The sequence below is a fragment of the Trichoderma gamsii genome, assembly GCF_001481775.2.
Source record: "Trichoderma gamsii strain T6085 chromosome Unknown Scaffold_67.2, whole genome shotgun sequence".
Taxonomy (NCBI): Eukaryota; Fungi; Ascomycota; class Sordariomycetes; order Hypocreales; family Hypocreaceae; genus Trichoderma; species Trichoderma gamsii.
The window spans coordinates 55,918-72,264 of record NW_020171404.1 but is presented as its reverse complement, the minus strand read 5'-3'; the positions used below and the strand labels follow the sequence as shown (position 1 = coordinate 72,264).

The window sequence follows — 16,347 nt, the reverse complement described above, 5'->3', positions numbered from 1 at the left end:
GGCTGGAACTGGGATCACTGCACAGGGGATTGATTATTGTGTACCTATTTAATCGTAGAGGATAGGAACATTACTTAATAGACGAGCAGCGTTCACATGCGCATTTGTAATGATATAACTAGGTACCTATGAAAAGCTGAGACACAGCCGTGAATGGCTATTGGCGAAACATCTCGCCATCATCGCCAGCTCGTAACCACCTGTGGCATCATGCGTTTGGGGAGCCTGGTGTTCCGATATGTGCAACCTTGGCCTGTATAACCAGTAGGTGCTACTACCGTATAGCAGATGTATGGCGTCCGTGTCGCAACTAGGTGAAAATATCTGTTACTATTAGTTACATAATTATGGAATCATCGCTTACTTTCGCTTTCTGTTTGTCTTTTTGCGCATAAGATTAGGGCAGATATTGAAACTAGCACCGTTAAAGTGACTGGACTAGTGCTTTTCCGCCATGAACGCAAGATGCTCCTCAGACGCAACAGCTGGAATGCCGCATGTAATGGAATCTGGGGTAAAACTGGACTAAAACATTCACGGTACCATCCGCAGCGTCGAGAACACCCCAGCTTCGAGGTACCGTTTACTAAGCATACCAGCGATTTTCACGTGTCGCCGCAGGTATCGCATACCCCCCACCCGATGACGCTCAGCTGGGAGCCACACTCGTTCGTTCTCAGCAGCCGAGCCCCCTGGCCGGTAGCGTCGCAAGTCCCACGGCTTAGAGCGCGTGCGCGCCGAGGTTCAATTGGGAGCCGGTCCACGACAAAACCGAGCGGCCAAAAAAGCTACTGTTCCTATGATCACAATACATAATCGTAATCTTGACATCCGCTGCTCCGACTAATCGCCCCCGTCTCTCCTCTGCCGGCCCTCAACCTGCGTCATCTTCCCCAAGGAAAGCGCCTGTCTCTGCGCTGGTCTGTGGTGTCGCATTCAATCTGTCTCGACTCCGTCCCTCGGTCCTTATCGCCCATCGAATAGCCTCTCCAGATCAACGAATCCAAATACGCAATCGGTGCCTGAGCCCTCCCAACGACTGCCGCCCATTTGCCACGAAAACCCCCACGGGTCGAAGGAGAAAGGAAAAAGAAGTTGCTGCAAAGTTCAAAACAATATTTGTTTTCTGACGCTTTCGAGAGATTGCATCAATTCCGTTAGGAGCAGCAAGGCTCCCCGTCATAGCCGCCCCCGATGGCGGATTCCGTGGGTGGGTATAATCGCAGTCGCATTCCTTTTCCCCACGATGTGCCCGCAATGGTACATGCTGACCGCCGCCCAATGCTGCAGATCGAGTCTTTGTTCATGCCTTAAACACCGTCAAGAAAATACCCAAGACTGGAGCATCTCGGCCGCCCCCGTCTGAGCGGCTACGGCTTTATGGCCTCTACAAGCAGGCCATGGAAGGGGATGTAGATGGCGTTATGGAGATGCCCACGGCTGGGTCAGGGCTGGCCCCGGACGAGCTGCAGAAAGAGCGGGATAAGTGGGATGCATGGAACTCACAAAAAGGACTGACCCGGACCGAGTCCAAGAGACGATATGTCGAGGCGCTGATCGAGACCATGCACAAATACGCAAACACATCGTGAGTACCTAGCAGTAGCCCACTCGCCATGAATCCCCCCCACCTTGTTATACATGCACATGGAAGTTAACTCCTTTAAGCAGAGATGGGAGGGAACTCGTTGCTGAACTAGAGTTTGTCTGGAACCAAATCAAAGACAACGTTGCCAGCTCCGATTCCTCATCAGCCAACCCAAGCGACCCCTCACATGTTTTCCACCAGCCTAGGAGTGGCAGCGATGGGCCAATGAAGATTCTCAGTCCTATGAGCGAGCAGGATATCGAACTACGATCACGTAGGCAAATTGACGAGGATGACGAAGACGCAGTAGCCAGGGACGAAGAAGAACGCCAGATCAGTCTTCAGAACAGCCGATGGACAAGGAAAATGGAACGAGCCATCACCAAGCTCACCGCAGAAGTTGCGGCGCTCCGCGAACAAATTGCCACGGGGCGGGAGTGGAAATCGAAAAAGGAGAAGAGCTTCCCTTCTTGGATAAGATGGCTCATATTCGTCATCATGAAGCACCTCTTGATCGATTGCGTCGTGTTGTGCATAATACTCGTCTGGATGCGGAGTAGAAAGGACCGACGGCTCGAAGATATTGTACGAGCGGCATTACGGCTTGTCAGGGAATATGTCAAAAAGATTCTCCCGTCCAGGTGAACAGAAGAGGGACTCACAGCCGACTGTACATAAGCCTTGGTCAAAAGAAAGCGTCCAGGGAGAGCCATCATATTACATTAATGCGGGCTATCATCCGCGATTTTCCATGCCCCGTCACGAATTGCCATGCACATATTTTTCACGATTCAAGTCAAAATCTATTCATTCGACCTGCTACTAAATTAAACGCCTTTTACCTCTAAATTATTACTGCTTGGGCTGTACAACAGATACTATATAGACTATAGAGGTCAATATATATCCAAATTCTGAATAATATCACATTTTGGATACTATATTTCTACAAAGATTATATATACATCCCAAGATTCTACACTACTTTGTAGAAACGCTCTGCTTGTACTGCTACGCATTGCTATAAATGTGCTAGAGATCAACATTGTGCCAAAAAAAAATTTAAGCCAGGGCAGGAGGACTCAATGCGAACTCCCTCAACCTAAGGCATCAAGCCGTGATCCCAAAGTCCCACCTTCCTTTAACCTTCTTCTTGACTTTCCTGACTCTCCCTTTCTTTCGTCATTTTTGGGGGTTCTCTCATGTCTTCCTTATTCCATGTTATGTTTCAATTTTGGCCCTCCGATAGCCAGTTCTCTTTCTCACTCCACGATGGACCCTGTTGATGATGTTGTTCTCGCGATTCAAGAAGCCTACAATGTGAGCATGCTATCATATTGTTACATCTATATGCCAACAAATTTTCTTACAATGCATCTCTAGTCCGAGGTCGTTGGTGTGTAGGGCCGCCGTGCGCTCGCAAATCTCCTCGACGTATGTCACCCACGATATATTTCTCTGTGAATCCTAAACCTATAAGGCCTAACGCATATCTATATAGTTATTTGATCGGCAGTTCCCTGCCTGTTCCCTTCATTTGGGCCGGGCCCATGTGCTGGAACAGGCATTCTGCTCAACTCATAAATCTCACTAGATATGTCATCGATGTGCGAATCAGAATTTGAGCAGCCAAGTCATCCTCCCTTGTCAAGACGTTCTTGAAGACTATCATAATCTGTGTCGAGTGGACAGACAGAGCCTCTTAGATATACCAGGTAATGTGGAATCCTATGGCAGTCCCTTTAATGCGTAATGAATCCTAATATGCTGATAAGCTACACAGATCACACTCAAGAAAATGAACCGGACGTCCAGCACAAAACGCAAGAGATCGATCTATTGGGAGACATAAATATCAACGGCCTTGCCCCAGCTCTCATACCTTCTTCAACTCCCCATACACCCAGATCTCTCATCGCGGATGATTCTGCTGCTAGATTTGCTCGAAAGAAAACCATCAGTGCGTGCCGGCATCGTTGGGTGAAACTCGGCGACACACTGAAGCCAACTTGCCAACTTTGTGGATATTGTTTCGGTACATGGGTAGGCTGTGTCAGCCATTGTCAGGTTAGAATTTGTCGGGCCTGCCGTTGGGAGAATCGATTGGCCGCGCTTATGGACGATGAATATTAGCTGTCGATGGAATATAGTGTTACTTGCTATGTATATGGGCATGAGCTTAACAAATAGGTATACAGGTAAGACTGTATATAAATACGTCTAGACGTTACTCTACAACCACCACCACGTTGGAGGATATCATTGTTGTTCTCTCTAGATTCTCATGAGCATGCATCGCAATACCTAGTAGAATGCTTTATACTGGCTGAGCTATACAGCTGCCACGGCACTTCTATCTGACCCTTTTACCGGCAGATGTTTTCGTATTGCCTCCCTAAGTAAACATTCGCAGGGGTCCAGGGTATTGTCCCGAAATGAGCTTGTTGCTGTTTCCATGCTCATCGAAGCACGCGCCACCTCGGCACACCGCACTGTGGGCATCTCGAAGCTTGTTGCAGGTACGTACCGTTCTCCGCCCGTTTGGGGGACCCAACCACGCTGCGGCTGCACCGAATCGGATGCGCTAGGCCCCATCCCAGCCTAGCTCAGTGCCTCTTCCACCGTGCCAGCTCGCAAGTCGCCATACTTCCCAGTTCCTACACTAGCACTACCAGATTGTCCCGCGGCCTGCCAGCTCCATCCGAGGCAGAAGACGGAGAATCGCAACCCCAATACACAAGTCAGCTCCCACAGTCCTGCGCCGCCGTCATCCAGATGCATCGTGCTGCTGTCAGGGCGTTCCGGACAAGTCACCACTCCAGCGTCCGAAACCCAGTGCGGTCCGCCCGCCGCAGCCACCTCCACTTCTTCACCAGCAACGCCCGCCAGCAACACCACAGCTCCGCCAATGAGCCTCTGAAGTCGTCCATGTACGTCCGTCGTCTGCCCGCTGCGCTGGCCTCCGGTCTGATCCTGGGATACGGCGCCTGGTACTACAACGGCGCCGACATTCTGTCCGGGAGCCAGGCTGTTACGCGAGCCTTCACGTCCACGCAGGGAGCGGCCGATGCTGTGCCGACGCGCACCGTCTTGGTTGTCGGAGCCGACGAGCTGACACAGGGAACCATCGTGGGCGAGGGACCCCTCTACAAGACTGCCACCGAGGACGGCCGTAGGATAGTGGAGATGTTGACGCCGGAGCAGGCTACGGCAAAGCTGCGCAGGCAGGAGGAGTCCTTTTGGGTCAATCGCGGCCAGGGCGTTACGCGCTACGACCTGGTCCAGCTGGGGAGCAATGATCCAATTGAGGACGATCACGCTGAGAAAATTGTTGAAGTGCCGAATCGAGCAGCTACTGAGGAAGAGCAAGTGAGCAGCAGCGATTGGATGTTTTGGGGAGTTTTTGACGGCCACTCGTAAGTTGCATCTGTGCCTTGTTGTTGTCTTACTCTTTTGGCTAATATGATATCATTTTTAGGGGCTGGACGACGTCTGCAACTTTGCGTGAAAGCCTCATTAGCTACGTTGCTCGAGAGTTGAACAGCACTTACAAAGCCGCCACCAATAATGCGCCACCCCCCGAAGCCATTGAGTCAGCCATCAAGGCCGGTTTCACCCGCCTGGACAACGAGATTGTGCATAAGAGTGTCGAAAAGGTCTTCAAGGCTAGCTCTAAAGCTATGGCTGCCGAGCTTTTGCAACCTGCCTTGTCCGGCTCTTGCGCTTTGCTAACCTTCTACGATAGCAGAAGTGAACTTCTGCGTGTAGCATGCACAGGCGACTCTCGCGCCGTCCTGGGACGTCGATCAAAAACTGGCAAATGGACAGCTACTCCCCTTTCAGAAGATCAGACGGGAAATAACCCGACGGAAGTTGCTCGCATGAGGATGCAGCACCCTGGCGAAGAACATGTTATTAGAAACGGCCGCGTCCTGGGTGGGTTGGAGCCAACTCGTGCTTTCGGAGATGCAGTCTACAAGTGGAGTCGTGATGTTGCTGGAAGGCTTCGCGAGAACTTCTTTGGCCGAAGCCCCTCACCTCTACTCAAGACCCCCCCTTACGTTACGGCGGAGCCCGTTGTTACTACGACCAAGATCGAGCCAGAGAACGGCGATTTCGTCGTCCTTGCCACAGATGGACTGTGGGAAATGTTGACAAATGAAGAGGTCGTAGGCCTTGTCGGCCAATGGATTGAGACGCAAAAGTCGGGAAAATCAAGCTCGCAGTTTGACAGGGCATGGTCCAAAGTCTTTGGATCCCAGAACAAACCGCTGCCTGTGGAACAGGGCAGAAGTGCCTCAGGCTTTGATGGGAAGACGCCGATCCGCCTTCAGCAGTGGGGAATAGACCCAGATGCAAGGGACCGGTTTGTCGTCAGAGACAAGAATGCCGCAACTCATCTTGTTCGCAATGCGCTCGGCGGGACCAACGATGAGCAAGTTTGCGCTCTTCTAACTCTGCCGTCACCCTTTTCCAGACGTTATCGGTGAGTAACCTATTCCGTTAGTACCTTCAACTGACTCTTATGCTAACTTGTTGTAGGGATGACTTGACTGTCCAGGTCATCTTCTTTGGCCACGCTGATAAGTCAAGCGAGAAGACGGGCGACGTCACAATCAACTTAGATGCTACGACAGACCAAGACCCAAGAGCCAGGCTTTAGATTATGCTTTGTGGTGACGACGCCATTATTAGCTGTACAAACTATTTTTTGTAACGATTCCGATGAACTAGGTTGATTTTTATTTTCGATGCTTAATTACAGCAGCGATAGATATTACATCCGGCAAAGAAGCAGCAAGCGAGCAGATCTCTATATGCTACTCTTCCTTTGCGCAAACAGCTTGCTGCGGCAACATTAGTAGGGGGAGCGTTGTGAAATGCATGGCGTACGGTTCTAGCGGAAGGTGACACGGGAAGAAGGGCAGGGAGGAATTAGGAAACTTGACGATTTTGCAACATTTTATCTTTATCACGCTGGCGGTCCCAAGTGCGGTGTTGGGGAGTGCGTTGGGCTTTGTTTTGGTCTTTTTATATATTTACAGTCTAATTGTTTTATTCTTGATGTGGCGATATGAAGAAACGCGGGATATCATATGGCGAGTTTTTGATTCACAGCAGACTATGCATGGCTTGTGTTTTAATTGAAACATTTGCCTACTTATTGTTGGAAAAGGGTTTTTGATGCTTGACTTTCGCGTATCTCGAGGGGAATGGCAATCTTTTGCTGCGGTGTAAGCAATGAATTTATAGATTCTTTTACAAGCCAGGAAACCCAACATCCAATACGGTCTGGTGGTCTAGTGGTATGATTCTCGCTTAGGGTAAACCCTACAGCTTGCTTGCGAGAGGTCCCGGGTTCAATCCCCGGCCAGACCCCTTAAATTGCTATTGCAGCAATTCATTTTTTGGTTCATTTTTAATTGATAAAAATATGATTTCTCCTCCTTTGCTTGTCTATTTCTTTTTTTGGCGCATATCCGGATAGGTACTGTGATGGGCGTGGATAAACGGTAGGTTTTACGACTCAATTAACATTAACAAGGCTGGGTACAAAGGGTATCTATCGCTGTCTATCATGTGAAGGTAAAATAAGCAAAAAGCAAGATTAGGAGTTCGACTTCGGCCAGAGCAATTTCTTTTGCTTGAGACATATCATCATCGTCAAGAAGATGATGATCCATACGATGATGAGAGCAATTGTCATGGCACATCCAAAAAGCTGCAGTCCTCTGTTCTCAAAGATATTCCCCATAATTTCAGTGGCGGTAACCTAGAATGAATTCATCAAAAGTGTGAGTCAGAGAAAGTGTGTGAGATGAGCACACGGAGAACGACAAGGAAGTCAGTGAAGCTTACAAGAGCCGTGTTTGGAAATACAAATGACCACCAGGTCATTTGGAATGGCATACCCTTCCGCGCCCGCAGGTACTTCCAAAGTGATCCGACAGATACCAGGAAAAACCACATGGAAAGGCCCCAGAACCAAAGGGCAACGAGCAGAGCCATGATTTTCACAATTTCGACGCTATGTTCTGTGCCAAGGAAATTCGATGGAAGGATAACATTGGCTTCACTACCAAGCTGTGCTTCAAAGAGAGTTAGTTTGGTCTGAACGTTTGATCTGATAAGGTGTCTTTAACCAACCAATTGATCCCGCGGTGAAAGCATAAGGTCCAATAGAAATGAACTTTAGAAAATCAGTATCCAAGCTTGATAAAGAAGATTGCTCGTAAAACTGAAACTTACGACACCAGGTCGCTGAAAGTCCCGAGGCAGTTTCTGGGTCATCAATCGATAGATGAAGGCGGCAGATATCATGAGAGAAATTAAGCAGCCCGTGCCTTGGGTGGAAACTGCCGAGAAAGCAATAGCGGGAGCATATAGCACGTCAATATGACCTGCGTCAGAAGCTGCTGAGATGAGATTGCTGGCAAACGGTGCCGTGAGCAGGAGAGGATATGCGGGAAATACCCAAGTAGGAGTCATCATGTGGATCGGAAATATTCTGTTGTTATAAGTAAGACAAAATGTTCCAAAAAATGTGGAAAATCACAAACTCGTACAGTGTTGACCAAAGGATGAGATACAGTCCAGCACTGGCAATGGCGCTCAGCCCAGTGTATATCCAGAATAGGACTTGCAGTGTTTTAATGAGCCAGACACCGCAATGTGGAACGCCATATTGGCAGACGTTGGTAAGAATGACTGCAATACTAGACACGGGTAAGTAATTTAGGATCCAATTGACCAGCTATGGGAAGCAAGGCTGCTTACGAGACGAACTATAGCATAGGAATATATTAGTCCCTAGTACGTTACAGCGGTACACAGTGAGCGTAGGCCAGGTAGACTTACAAAAGCAGGGATGAATAACGATTCAACTTGATCAGTAAAGGACTTGGTAAGGCTTCCAGGCCGCAGATAAAACCGCATAGAGAGAAAGACACAGTTGGCAAGGAAAAACACAATGTTGAGCAGGCAGAAGAAGATGCCAAACCCAGTTACCCATTCCGGCCTGTAAACCACTTGTATCTGGTCAGAAAGATACTGCATATGAAGGAGATGAACATTATACATACATCCATGAAGTACACTAGCTACTCCTCCGGTAGCCATTGTCTGTGAAAGAATGAAAATGAGCTGCAGATCCAAAGACGATTGGTTAATTCGCCGCTCATACCATGGTGAAGAAAGTCCATTGATAGCAGGCAATGCGGTCCCGCAGGCCGACTCGGCGAGGCAAAGCTTGATTCTCCTTGTCTAGTATGACGGTATCAAGATTTGGAGGGGTATGTGAAACTGGGGTTCCGTCGTGGTTTATATCTCGACCTGCAGGATGGAGACCAACATGTGAACGCCGAGAACCCTGAGCAAGGAAGGCCGCACGCGTAAGGTTTGGAGCCGAGAATGACATCCTGGCTGGCGTGTTAGTCCCAGATGCCGTGGGAGTCGAGCCATAGAAGAAGGATGGCTGGTTATCTTCAGTGGGCGACTCGTAGCCGTCGGCTACCATGGCACGACGCTGAGAGGCGGCCATGGCGGGGGGTCGAGATTGTCGTGACGGCGGTTGCCCAGCGTGGACAGCAGATGGATCATCAGGATCTGGCTGGGCTCAGCTTGGGCGAGGGCGAGGTGCACATAAATGAGGTGAATCAGGAACACGACATTGTCCAGGAACAGCGACCCCAGATTGGCCAGAGGCATCGCGGGCGAATGGCATGCAGCCGAGAGGATGGAGCTGGGGCGGGAATAGCGGCGGGAGCAGTGGCGGTAAAACTGGCTGGCGTGGAGCGGTTAAGGCCGTCAGCGGTTGATTCCTAATACACTCACTCCACTGGGACTGGGTGGATGCGACAGAAGACTTTTTCCTTCGGTGCTTCCTTCTTTTGCTTCCTCTTTGCGTCACTAAGGGTCTGGAAGCGCTGATGGGCGTGGAGGGGTCCAGTAGAGCGCTGCCTTTTTCTGTCTTAGGCGATTCTAATAGATCCCGATATGCGCGGTCTGTGCTTGCGACTGGAGTCGGAACAGCAATGTAAAACGACTCGATGGTCCGAAGGTGCTCTCTAGCTTGGGTATCAATTGGATGTGATTAGACGGTGTTTGCCGAAGATCGTGTAATCTGATTAATGAACATGATATGTGTCTGGAGAACAACGGAGGCTGTGAGCGCGAAAGAGACACGGCCAACGGGTGCATGTAAACAGAACTCGGACCATGCGATAGTTCGGCGCGAAACTTACAGTACAAATCTAGGAATAATTACTGTACGAGAATCCTAGAAAGTGGAGCCACGAAGCGAGCCATGCAGGAGCAAGCAGCCTATCAGCCCGTAAATACAATACGTAAAAGGTAATGTTCCTTAAGCCGTCGCACTGTGCTTGAACAGCTCCATTGAGCCATTTCACCATGAGCTTTAAAGCTGTACAGCGAAAGACAGAAGGGAGTGATACAAAATAGGCTAGCATCCAATTCCATGCTACCGATTGTTGCAGAATTTATTATTTTCTGAGGCAGTCGGTTTATCTCGTATGTTTCCCGGACCATGATTTGCAATACTACTCCCTTGGGTAAGCTACGCTGTCCACGTGATCGCGAAAGTGACACCTTTAGCTGCTTGTCGTCACTGCTCAAGCTGTCGCATCGAACTTCATCTGCTTCAGTCTCAAGTCCACGAGGCTGCGCCTTTGGACGATAACTTCTCACAGTGGTAATGCGTCATCACTGGGCAGTATCAGCCTGACTGCATCTGCCAAAATCGAAATCTCGAGTGATCCCACCCTCTATAGCCGCCTCTCTCCTCTCCATCAACGACGGCACATGCGCAGCAAGCTATCCGCCCCCGAACTTGTATATATAGCCCATACCGCTTTCATAACGTCTTCCAGCATGAAAATCTGAGGCGCACGCAAACAACAATACGACTACAAAACATACCATGACGTTCACCAACGCCCCAGTGACCAGACTGACTGTCTTGGGTCTAGTCTCCATCTCGATAGCCGCCAGTCTCTTCGATGCGAAACAATATTTCTACATCCTCATAGATACACACCTTTTTCGGTATCGACAATTCTGGCGACTTCTTTCCTACCAACTATGCTATCTGAATTCAACGGAAGTATTGTTTGCGGCTATATCGCTGTACAATCTCAGGGTCGTTGAACGGATGTGGGGATCGAGGAAATATGCCGTAAGTGGTCTGCTGTTGGAGCTTGTAGGATGATGCAGTCTACTGACAAACGTAACCCTACAGTCATTCATAATCCTTTCATCGCTGTTTACGGCTCTATTCCCGCCGCTCATTCTTACCATCCTTCGACCCATAGCCCCGAGTTTGTTCAACTACATGCCGGCCGGCCCGACGGCGATTATCTTTGCGGTCTTGGCCCAGTTTCACTCCATCGTCCCGCAGATGTATAAGTACCGGATTGCATTTTCCCAAGCGCCGCCAACAAACGAGCGATTTTCCGGTGTGACGCTATCAGACAAATCTTACCAGTACTACATCGCCTTTCATCTAGCCCTACTGCAGTGGCCAGGCTCTGTTCTCGGAGCTATGGCTGGCTGGGTTTTGGGGTATTCTTGGAGGGTGGGGTTCCTGCCCACGTCCTTTACATCTTGGAGGCTACCAGGATGGATTGTTGGCTCAGGCTCCTACAGGAGAAGTGCAGAATTTGAAGGGTTACGGCGAAGATTGGAGGGGGAGAATCCAGCAACAGGAGTGTCAACCGGCGTCCAAAACCAAAACGAAGGCCAGACTGATCGACGGCGTACCATGGGCCAGCAAATCATGGACCAATTCCGAGAAGCATTATAGAAAACCAGCATAGCAACATGTAGTACATATGTCGATTTATTGATGAACTGGTAATATAAAAATTTACACTGCTCCAACTACATGTATTGCAATGTCAGAGGCTAGCCATGATTGGTCTGTGCAATGACATCAATTGGCCTGTTTCGAATGATGCTAGCGTCCAACGTCACATGTGAAGAGTTTGCGTTTTCGATTACCGTACTCCGTATGAGCGCGCTAGATTGTTTCCTTTTCCATGAAACATTTTGACTGCTTTCAGCGTACGTAACGGAGCCCTAGGATCATCTAATGAAAGTGGATAGGCCATTTCGGGGATCTCGCAACGTGGGAAATTAATTGTACCCGCAGCTCCAGACTGACATATGATGATGGGCCTAGAGCACCCGGCCCCAGACACGCCTAGTCCGTGAGCGCAAGAAGACGCCAGTTAAAGCTGCGTAATTTCTATCAGTCAGACAGAACATGAGCCTTTTTCTTTCTGAACTAAGGCAGACGTGCGGAAATGAAGAGGATCTTTGGCTGCATAGAGCTGAAAAGCAGCACAAGAGAAAGCCTCAATGTTACGAGCGCAAACCGATAGCTCGGCAGCCGGAGCCACAGGCCTTTCTCCATCCGGGCTAGCGGCGGGATGGCAGAAGGTCCAGCTTTCAGGGGTAAAAGCGCCTCTAACATCATCTCGGCCCCCAGTACAAGCTCCCCGGGCTGGCGACACGGCCAATGGTGGATGCGAGGAGGGCTTTTTCCCTTGCATACGCCGTGCATAGGCTGAGGGGCTAAATTCAGTGCCTGCAGCTCCCCTCAAAATCCCCCATTCCAGGGCAGCAGAAGCGCTGTGGCACCCGCCCGACGCTGGACCTTTAGCGGTGCCGGGGCCCTCCAAATAAGGCACCTTGCGCCTGTGCCTGGCATCTGGCATCCCTCGTCCGCCGTAATCTGCGATTGGGCCCTGTCAGAGCAGAGCAGAGCAGCCACCAGCTCCTTTCCTTTTCTTTTTGCCCCCCTCTCGATCTACGAAACCACCAACCTCCAACCTCCAACTGTCGTTTGGCTTAGGCTAATCACGGCTGTCCCGTCGTTTAGGACGCTGCCGCTGCGCAAGTGTGTCTTGGCTTCTTTTTTGGTCTCAGTTTCGTTTGCTTTTTGGGCTTGGCTTTAGATTCGGTTTTGGACCTCGTCGCTCAAAGTGCGTCTTTGCGCCAGCTGCGTATCCTTGCTTGACTACGAAGAACTCGACGCTCGCTTCTCACGATATTGACTACGGCTTCGATAACGCCTTGCTATTCGCCCTCTGAACCTGTATCGAGCTGCACGACGCAGTAACAGCAAATATCGAGCTTTGAATCCTACCATCTAATGTGCTAATACGAACAAACGCGTAACGAAAACGGACACCCACCATGAACGGATATCAGACGGAGCGAAGCTCTTACGAGGACGAGGTTTCCAACATATCTACACCAATTTCAAGCCACGGCGATCACTCTATGGCAGCGGCATTTGAGAAGGACGGGCCCAATGGATATGGCAACACTGCCACGCCGGAAGAACCAGTAGGTCATGCGCCGGCCACATCAGGCAAGCTTGAAATTTGTATTGACGTGTTCCAGATGGATCCCAGCAATGTGCCGAATGGATCGCTCGCCGATCTAAAAGATCCGATCCAAGTACATTTGCTTACCGAAACTGCGCTTTACGACAGCAAACAATATGAAATCCTATCTCAAGAGGAGGTTGATAGGCTGAAGAAACAGTGCCAGTTATTAGAGCAACGGATAGAACCCACAAGAGCCAATCTGGCCATCCAATCGAAATATCGAGACGCAGCGGTATCGATGGCCAAGCTTTACGCCGCCGGAAAATCTGAAGAAGAGCTTCTGAACGATCCTAGGGCCAAAGAGGTGGAGCTGGAGAGAGAGGCAACTGAGAAGACATGCGAGGAATTGTCGCGCGAACTTTTTAATCTCGAGAAGAGCCTCTTGGGGCCTCAGAGGCGTCTGCTTCAACACACTGCTGGTATCCTTCAACTTACTCACAAGGCGTCCAAGAGAGCCGCGGCACGGGCCTTGCAAAACGATAACGGCATTCCTGGTAGCCCGGAAAGCTTATATACCTACTCTCAAGGCCGAGATAGCATAGCGCGTGCCATGGAAGAGAATTATTTCGAAGATCCAAATCTCTACCAGCTTGATTCCCTCGAGGGACTGCAGCCATCGGCAATTGATATACCCCTTAAGTCTCCTGTTCGAGGACAAGCTTCCCAGATTCGAGGAGAGCTTGATAAGGCTCGAGAGGAAAACTCATTGCTAGTCAATCTTGTGGCCGACATGGAGCAAAAGCTGGAAAGCCTAAGTCTTTCGCTTCGGGAGACCATTATCAAATTCAACCCTGAAGTGAACGGTGACTACCTGGAGCCTCCCCGGGAATCAATCACTGGTGAGTTGAAAGCCGGTGACATGCTCAGAAAGCAAATCGACTATCTGGAAAGCGGACTGGTTGCCGTACAAGCAGAGCAAGAGTCTTTTGTTAGCAGTGGTAGCAATAATGGCGGCATGTATCAGCTGGACGATGGCGCCGCTGAACGTATCGAGTCTGTCTTGGTCGGACTCTGGGATAAGATGCAGTCGGGCTTCGCTGAAAAGAAGCAACGGAACGAAGAACGTCGGAAACATCGCGCCGACAAAGGATTGATGGTGGATGACGATGACACGTCCGATGACGATGCATTTGATGCAGATGAGACTTACAACCTAATCGCCTTCTCTTCCAAGGTCGAATGGCTTTACTCTCAGGCTTCGACGCTAAAGGACCAGAAGTCGGTGTTGAAGAGACAGATCAAACAGCAGCGTGAACTCAACAACAAAACCGACGCTGAAAAGGACGAGGAGCTTGAACGAAGACAAGACGAGCTGGATCAGACTCGCTTCCTACTCGAGAGAGCCGAAAAGGATGCCGCTGACGCTCAAAACATGCTGGCAGATGCCTTGCAAGACCTCGAAAAGGCGCAGTCATCATCTTCTGGTATCTCTGAAGAAGAGCTTCGTACACACACTTTGAAGATAGAATCTCTAGAAGCTGAGATGGCCACACGAAGCGCAAAGATTGAATCTTTCGAATCCGAGATTCAGGCACGAGACGCAAGATTAGAGGCTCTGACTGCTGAACTTGAGACAGGAAATGGATCGTCAGATGCCCTAAGAAATGAAATTCAGGCACACCAGGCTCGAATTGAAACTCTGGAGGCTGAAATCCAGGAACGTAGCGATCGTATCGCATCCCTTGAGGCTGAGATTCATACACACAGCACTCGGGCAGAGTTTCTCGAAGCTGAAGCCCTCGCAACTGGTGTCAGACTTGAGTCACTGGAGTCAGAAATCCAAGCACGCAGTGCTCACATCGAAACTCTTGAAGATAAAATCAAGGGCCACGACGCAAATATTGGATCTTTGGAGGCAGAAATTCAATCACGGGATACGCAAATCAAGTCTCTGGGGTCAGAGATCCAGGCGCATACTGAGAGAAGTGGGACATTCGAGGCTCAGATTGCTACGTTAGAATCCGAAAAGAAGAAATTCGCTGAGCTTAGCTCTCAGCTTGATGGAGTTTCCAAAGAGAAGCTAGCTGCCGAAGAGATGGCAAAGGCTCTGCAACAAGAGATGGACGATATGAAGGCACACCACGCAAACAAGGAGAATGAAATGGCACAGAAGGATGCCGATCTGGAGCAGCTGAATATGACACTAGTGGAAATCAAGACCGAGCTCACGTTTGCCAGAGCAGAGCTAGACGGCGCGTATGGATCTCGCGCCGAGCGGGCGGCAGATGCGGCAGCTCTGTCGAACCAAAACGAGGTTGTCAGGCTTACAGGCCAAGTCGAGAGGCTCAAGCAGGAGCTGGCAGGTACTGTGCAAGATCTAGAGGCGATAACCAAGGAGACGATTGGATCTGAGCGCGAGAAGATTGATCTTGAGCAAAAGGTCGATGAGGCAATCACAGCAAAGGCCAGCTTAGAGGCAGACCTAGAGAAGTCCAGACAATTAATCGCGAAGCTACAGGAGGATCTGGATAGTGAACGATTCAAGGTCGGCGTGGCACAAGGAGGCGTGACAAAGGTTGGCGCTGGTGCGGCTCTTCTCAGTGAACAGTTTAGGACGTCAATGAGAGAGGAGCGGAAGAGGTTCCACGACGACATGAAGGTACGTACACAAAGAGCTCATTGAGAATACGTTTCTCTCGTCGTCATAAGATACAATTTACTAACGAACTAAACAGGAGGAACGCGCCAAGTACCGAAAACTGGAAGAGGAGTTGAGCCGATTGAAAAAGAGCCAAGCAGTGCCCAAAGGTCCTCCAAGCCCACAATCATAATCCATCATGACCAACCTTGGTCCCATGACGCCGTTTGCCCCCATCATCTTGTCATTTCTATGCACTCATCTTATGCCTCGTTCTCAAAGCGTCTTTTGCCAGTCCAATTTTTGGCCTATATCATCTTTAATCTTCTTGTATATGATACCAACTCGTTGGGCATTCTTTTTTTTTTTTTTTTTTGCTTCGGCTTGGTTCTTTGCTCTACGAGGATGGCGAGCGCCGCTCTTAACCCTTTTACTCAGCTTCTGAGCTGAGTATCCGGGGCTATACTAGCACGCAAATGTTATATGAGTCTCCCTCTCTTGCCTCACGATCTCGATTCCCGGAGAACCAACTGCTATAGCTGTTATCTTGGCTTTTATCTGTTGTCTTAGGATAGATTTGTTCATGGCACACATGGCCTGTGATTTGTCGGATTATTTTTCTGGATAACGATTATATTTAAAAAAAAAGAAAGGTGTAGTTGGATGAATTAACTAGACTAAATGTTTACTCAATAATAAAGAAGGAAAAGTTAGAACTGTTTCTTGACAGAAGAGATGAGTGTCCGTTAGATGAGGCGATTCATATA

General features: G+C 49.5%; 4 protein-coding genes across 4 annotated transcripts; 3 read left to right on the top strand and 1 right to left on the bottom strand.

Annotated features, from left to right (window-relative positions):
* Positions 1 to 4,363: 4,363 nt before the first annotated feature.
* On the top strand, positions 4,364 to 6,251 carry TGAM01_v210615 (hypothetical protein; the record flags this gene model as incomplete). Its single annotated transcript, XM_018810014.1, has 3 exons — positions 4,364 to 5,004; positions 5,067 to 6,074; positions 6,131 to 6,251. 3 exons carry the CDS (start codon positions 4,364 to 4,366, stop codon positions 6,249 to 6,251), a joined length of 1,770 nt encoding a protein of 589 aa, XP_018656764.1.
* Positions 6,252 to 7,375: 1,124 nt separating this feature from the next.
* On the bottom strand, positions 7,376 to 9,128 carry TGAM01_v210614 (hypothetical protein; the record flags this gene model as incomplete). Its single annotated transcript, XM_024550837.1, has 8 exons — positions 7,376 to 7,677; positions 7,736 to 7,778; positions 7,838 to 8,096; positions 8,149 to 8,304; positions 8,366 to 8,373; positions 8,447 to 8,616; positions 8,671 to 8,710; positions 8,772 to 9,128. 8 exons carry the CDS (start codon positions 9,126 to 9,128, stop codon positions 7,376 to 7,378), a joined length of 1,335 nt encoding a protein of 444 aa, XP_024404421.1.
* Positions 9,129 to 10,526: 1,398 nt separating this feature from the next.
* Positions 10,527 to 11,408, top strand: TGAM01_v210613 (hypothetical protein; the record flags this gene model as incomplete). Its single annotated transcript, XM_024550836.1, has 2 exons — positions 10,527 to 10,781; positions 10,845 to 11,408. The coding sequence occupies 2 exons, from the start codon at positions 10,527 to 10,529 to the stop codon at positions 11,406 to 11,408; spliced, it is 819 nt and encodes a 272-aa protein (XP_024404420.1).
* Positions 11,409 to 12,805: 1,397 nt separating this feature from the next.
* Positions 12,806 to 15,773, top strand: TGAM01_v210612 (hypothetical protein; the record flags this gene model as incomplete). Its single annotated transcript, XM_018810012.1, has 2 exons — positions 12,806 to 15,601; positions 15,678 to 15,773. 2 exons carry the CDS (start codon positions 12,806 to 12,808, stop codon positions 15,771 to 15,773), a joined length of 2,892 nt encoding a protein of 963 aa, XP_018656762.1.
* Between the last annotated feature and the right edge of the window lie 574 nt (positions 15,774 to 16,347).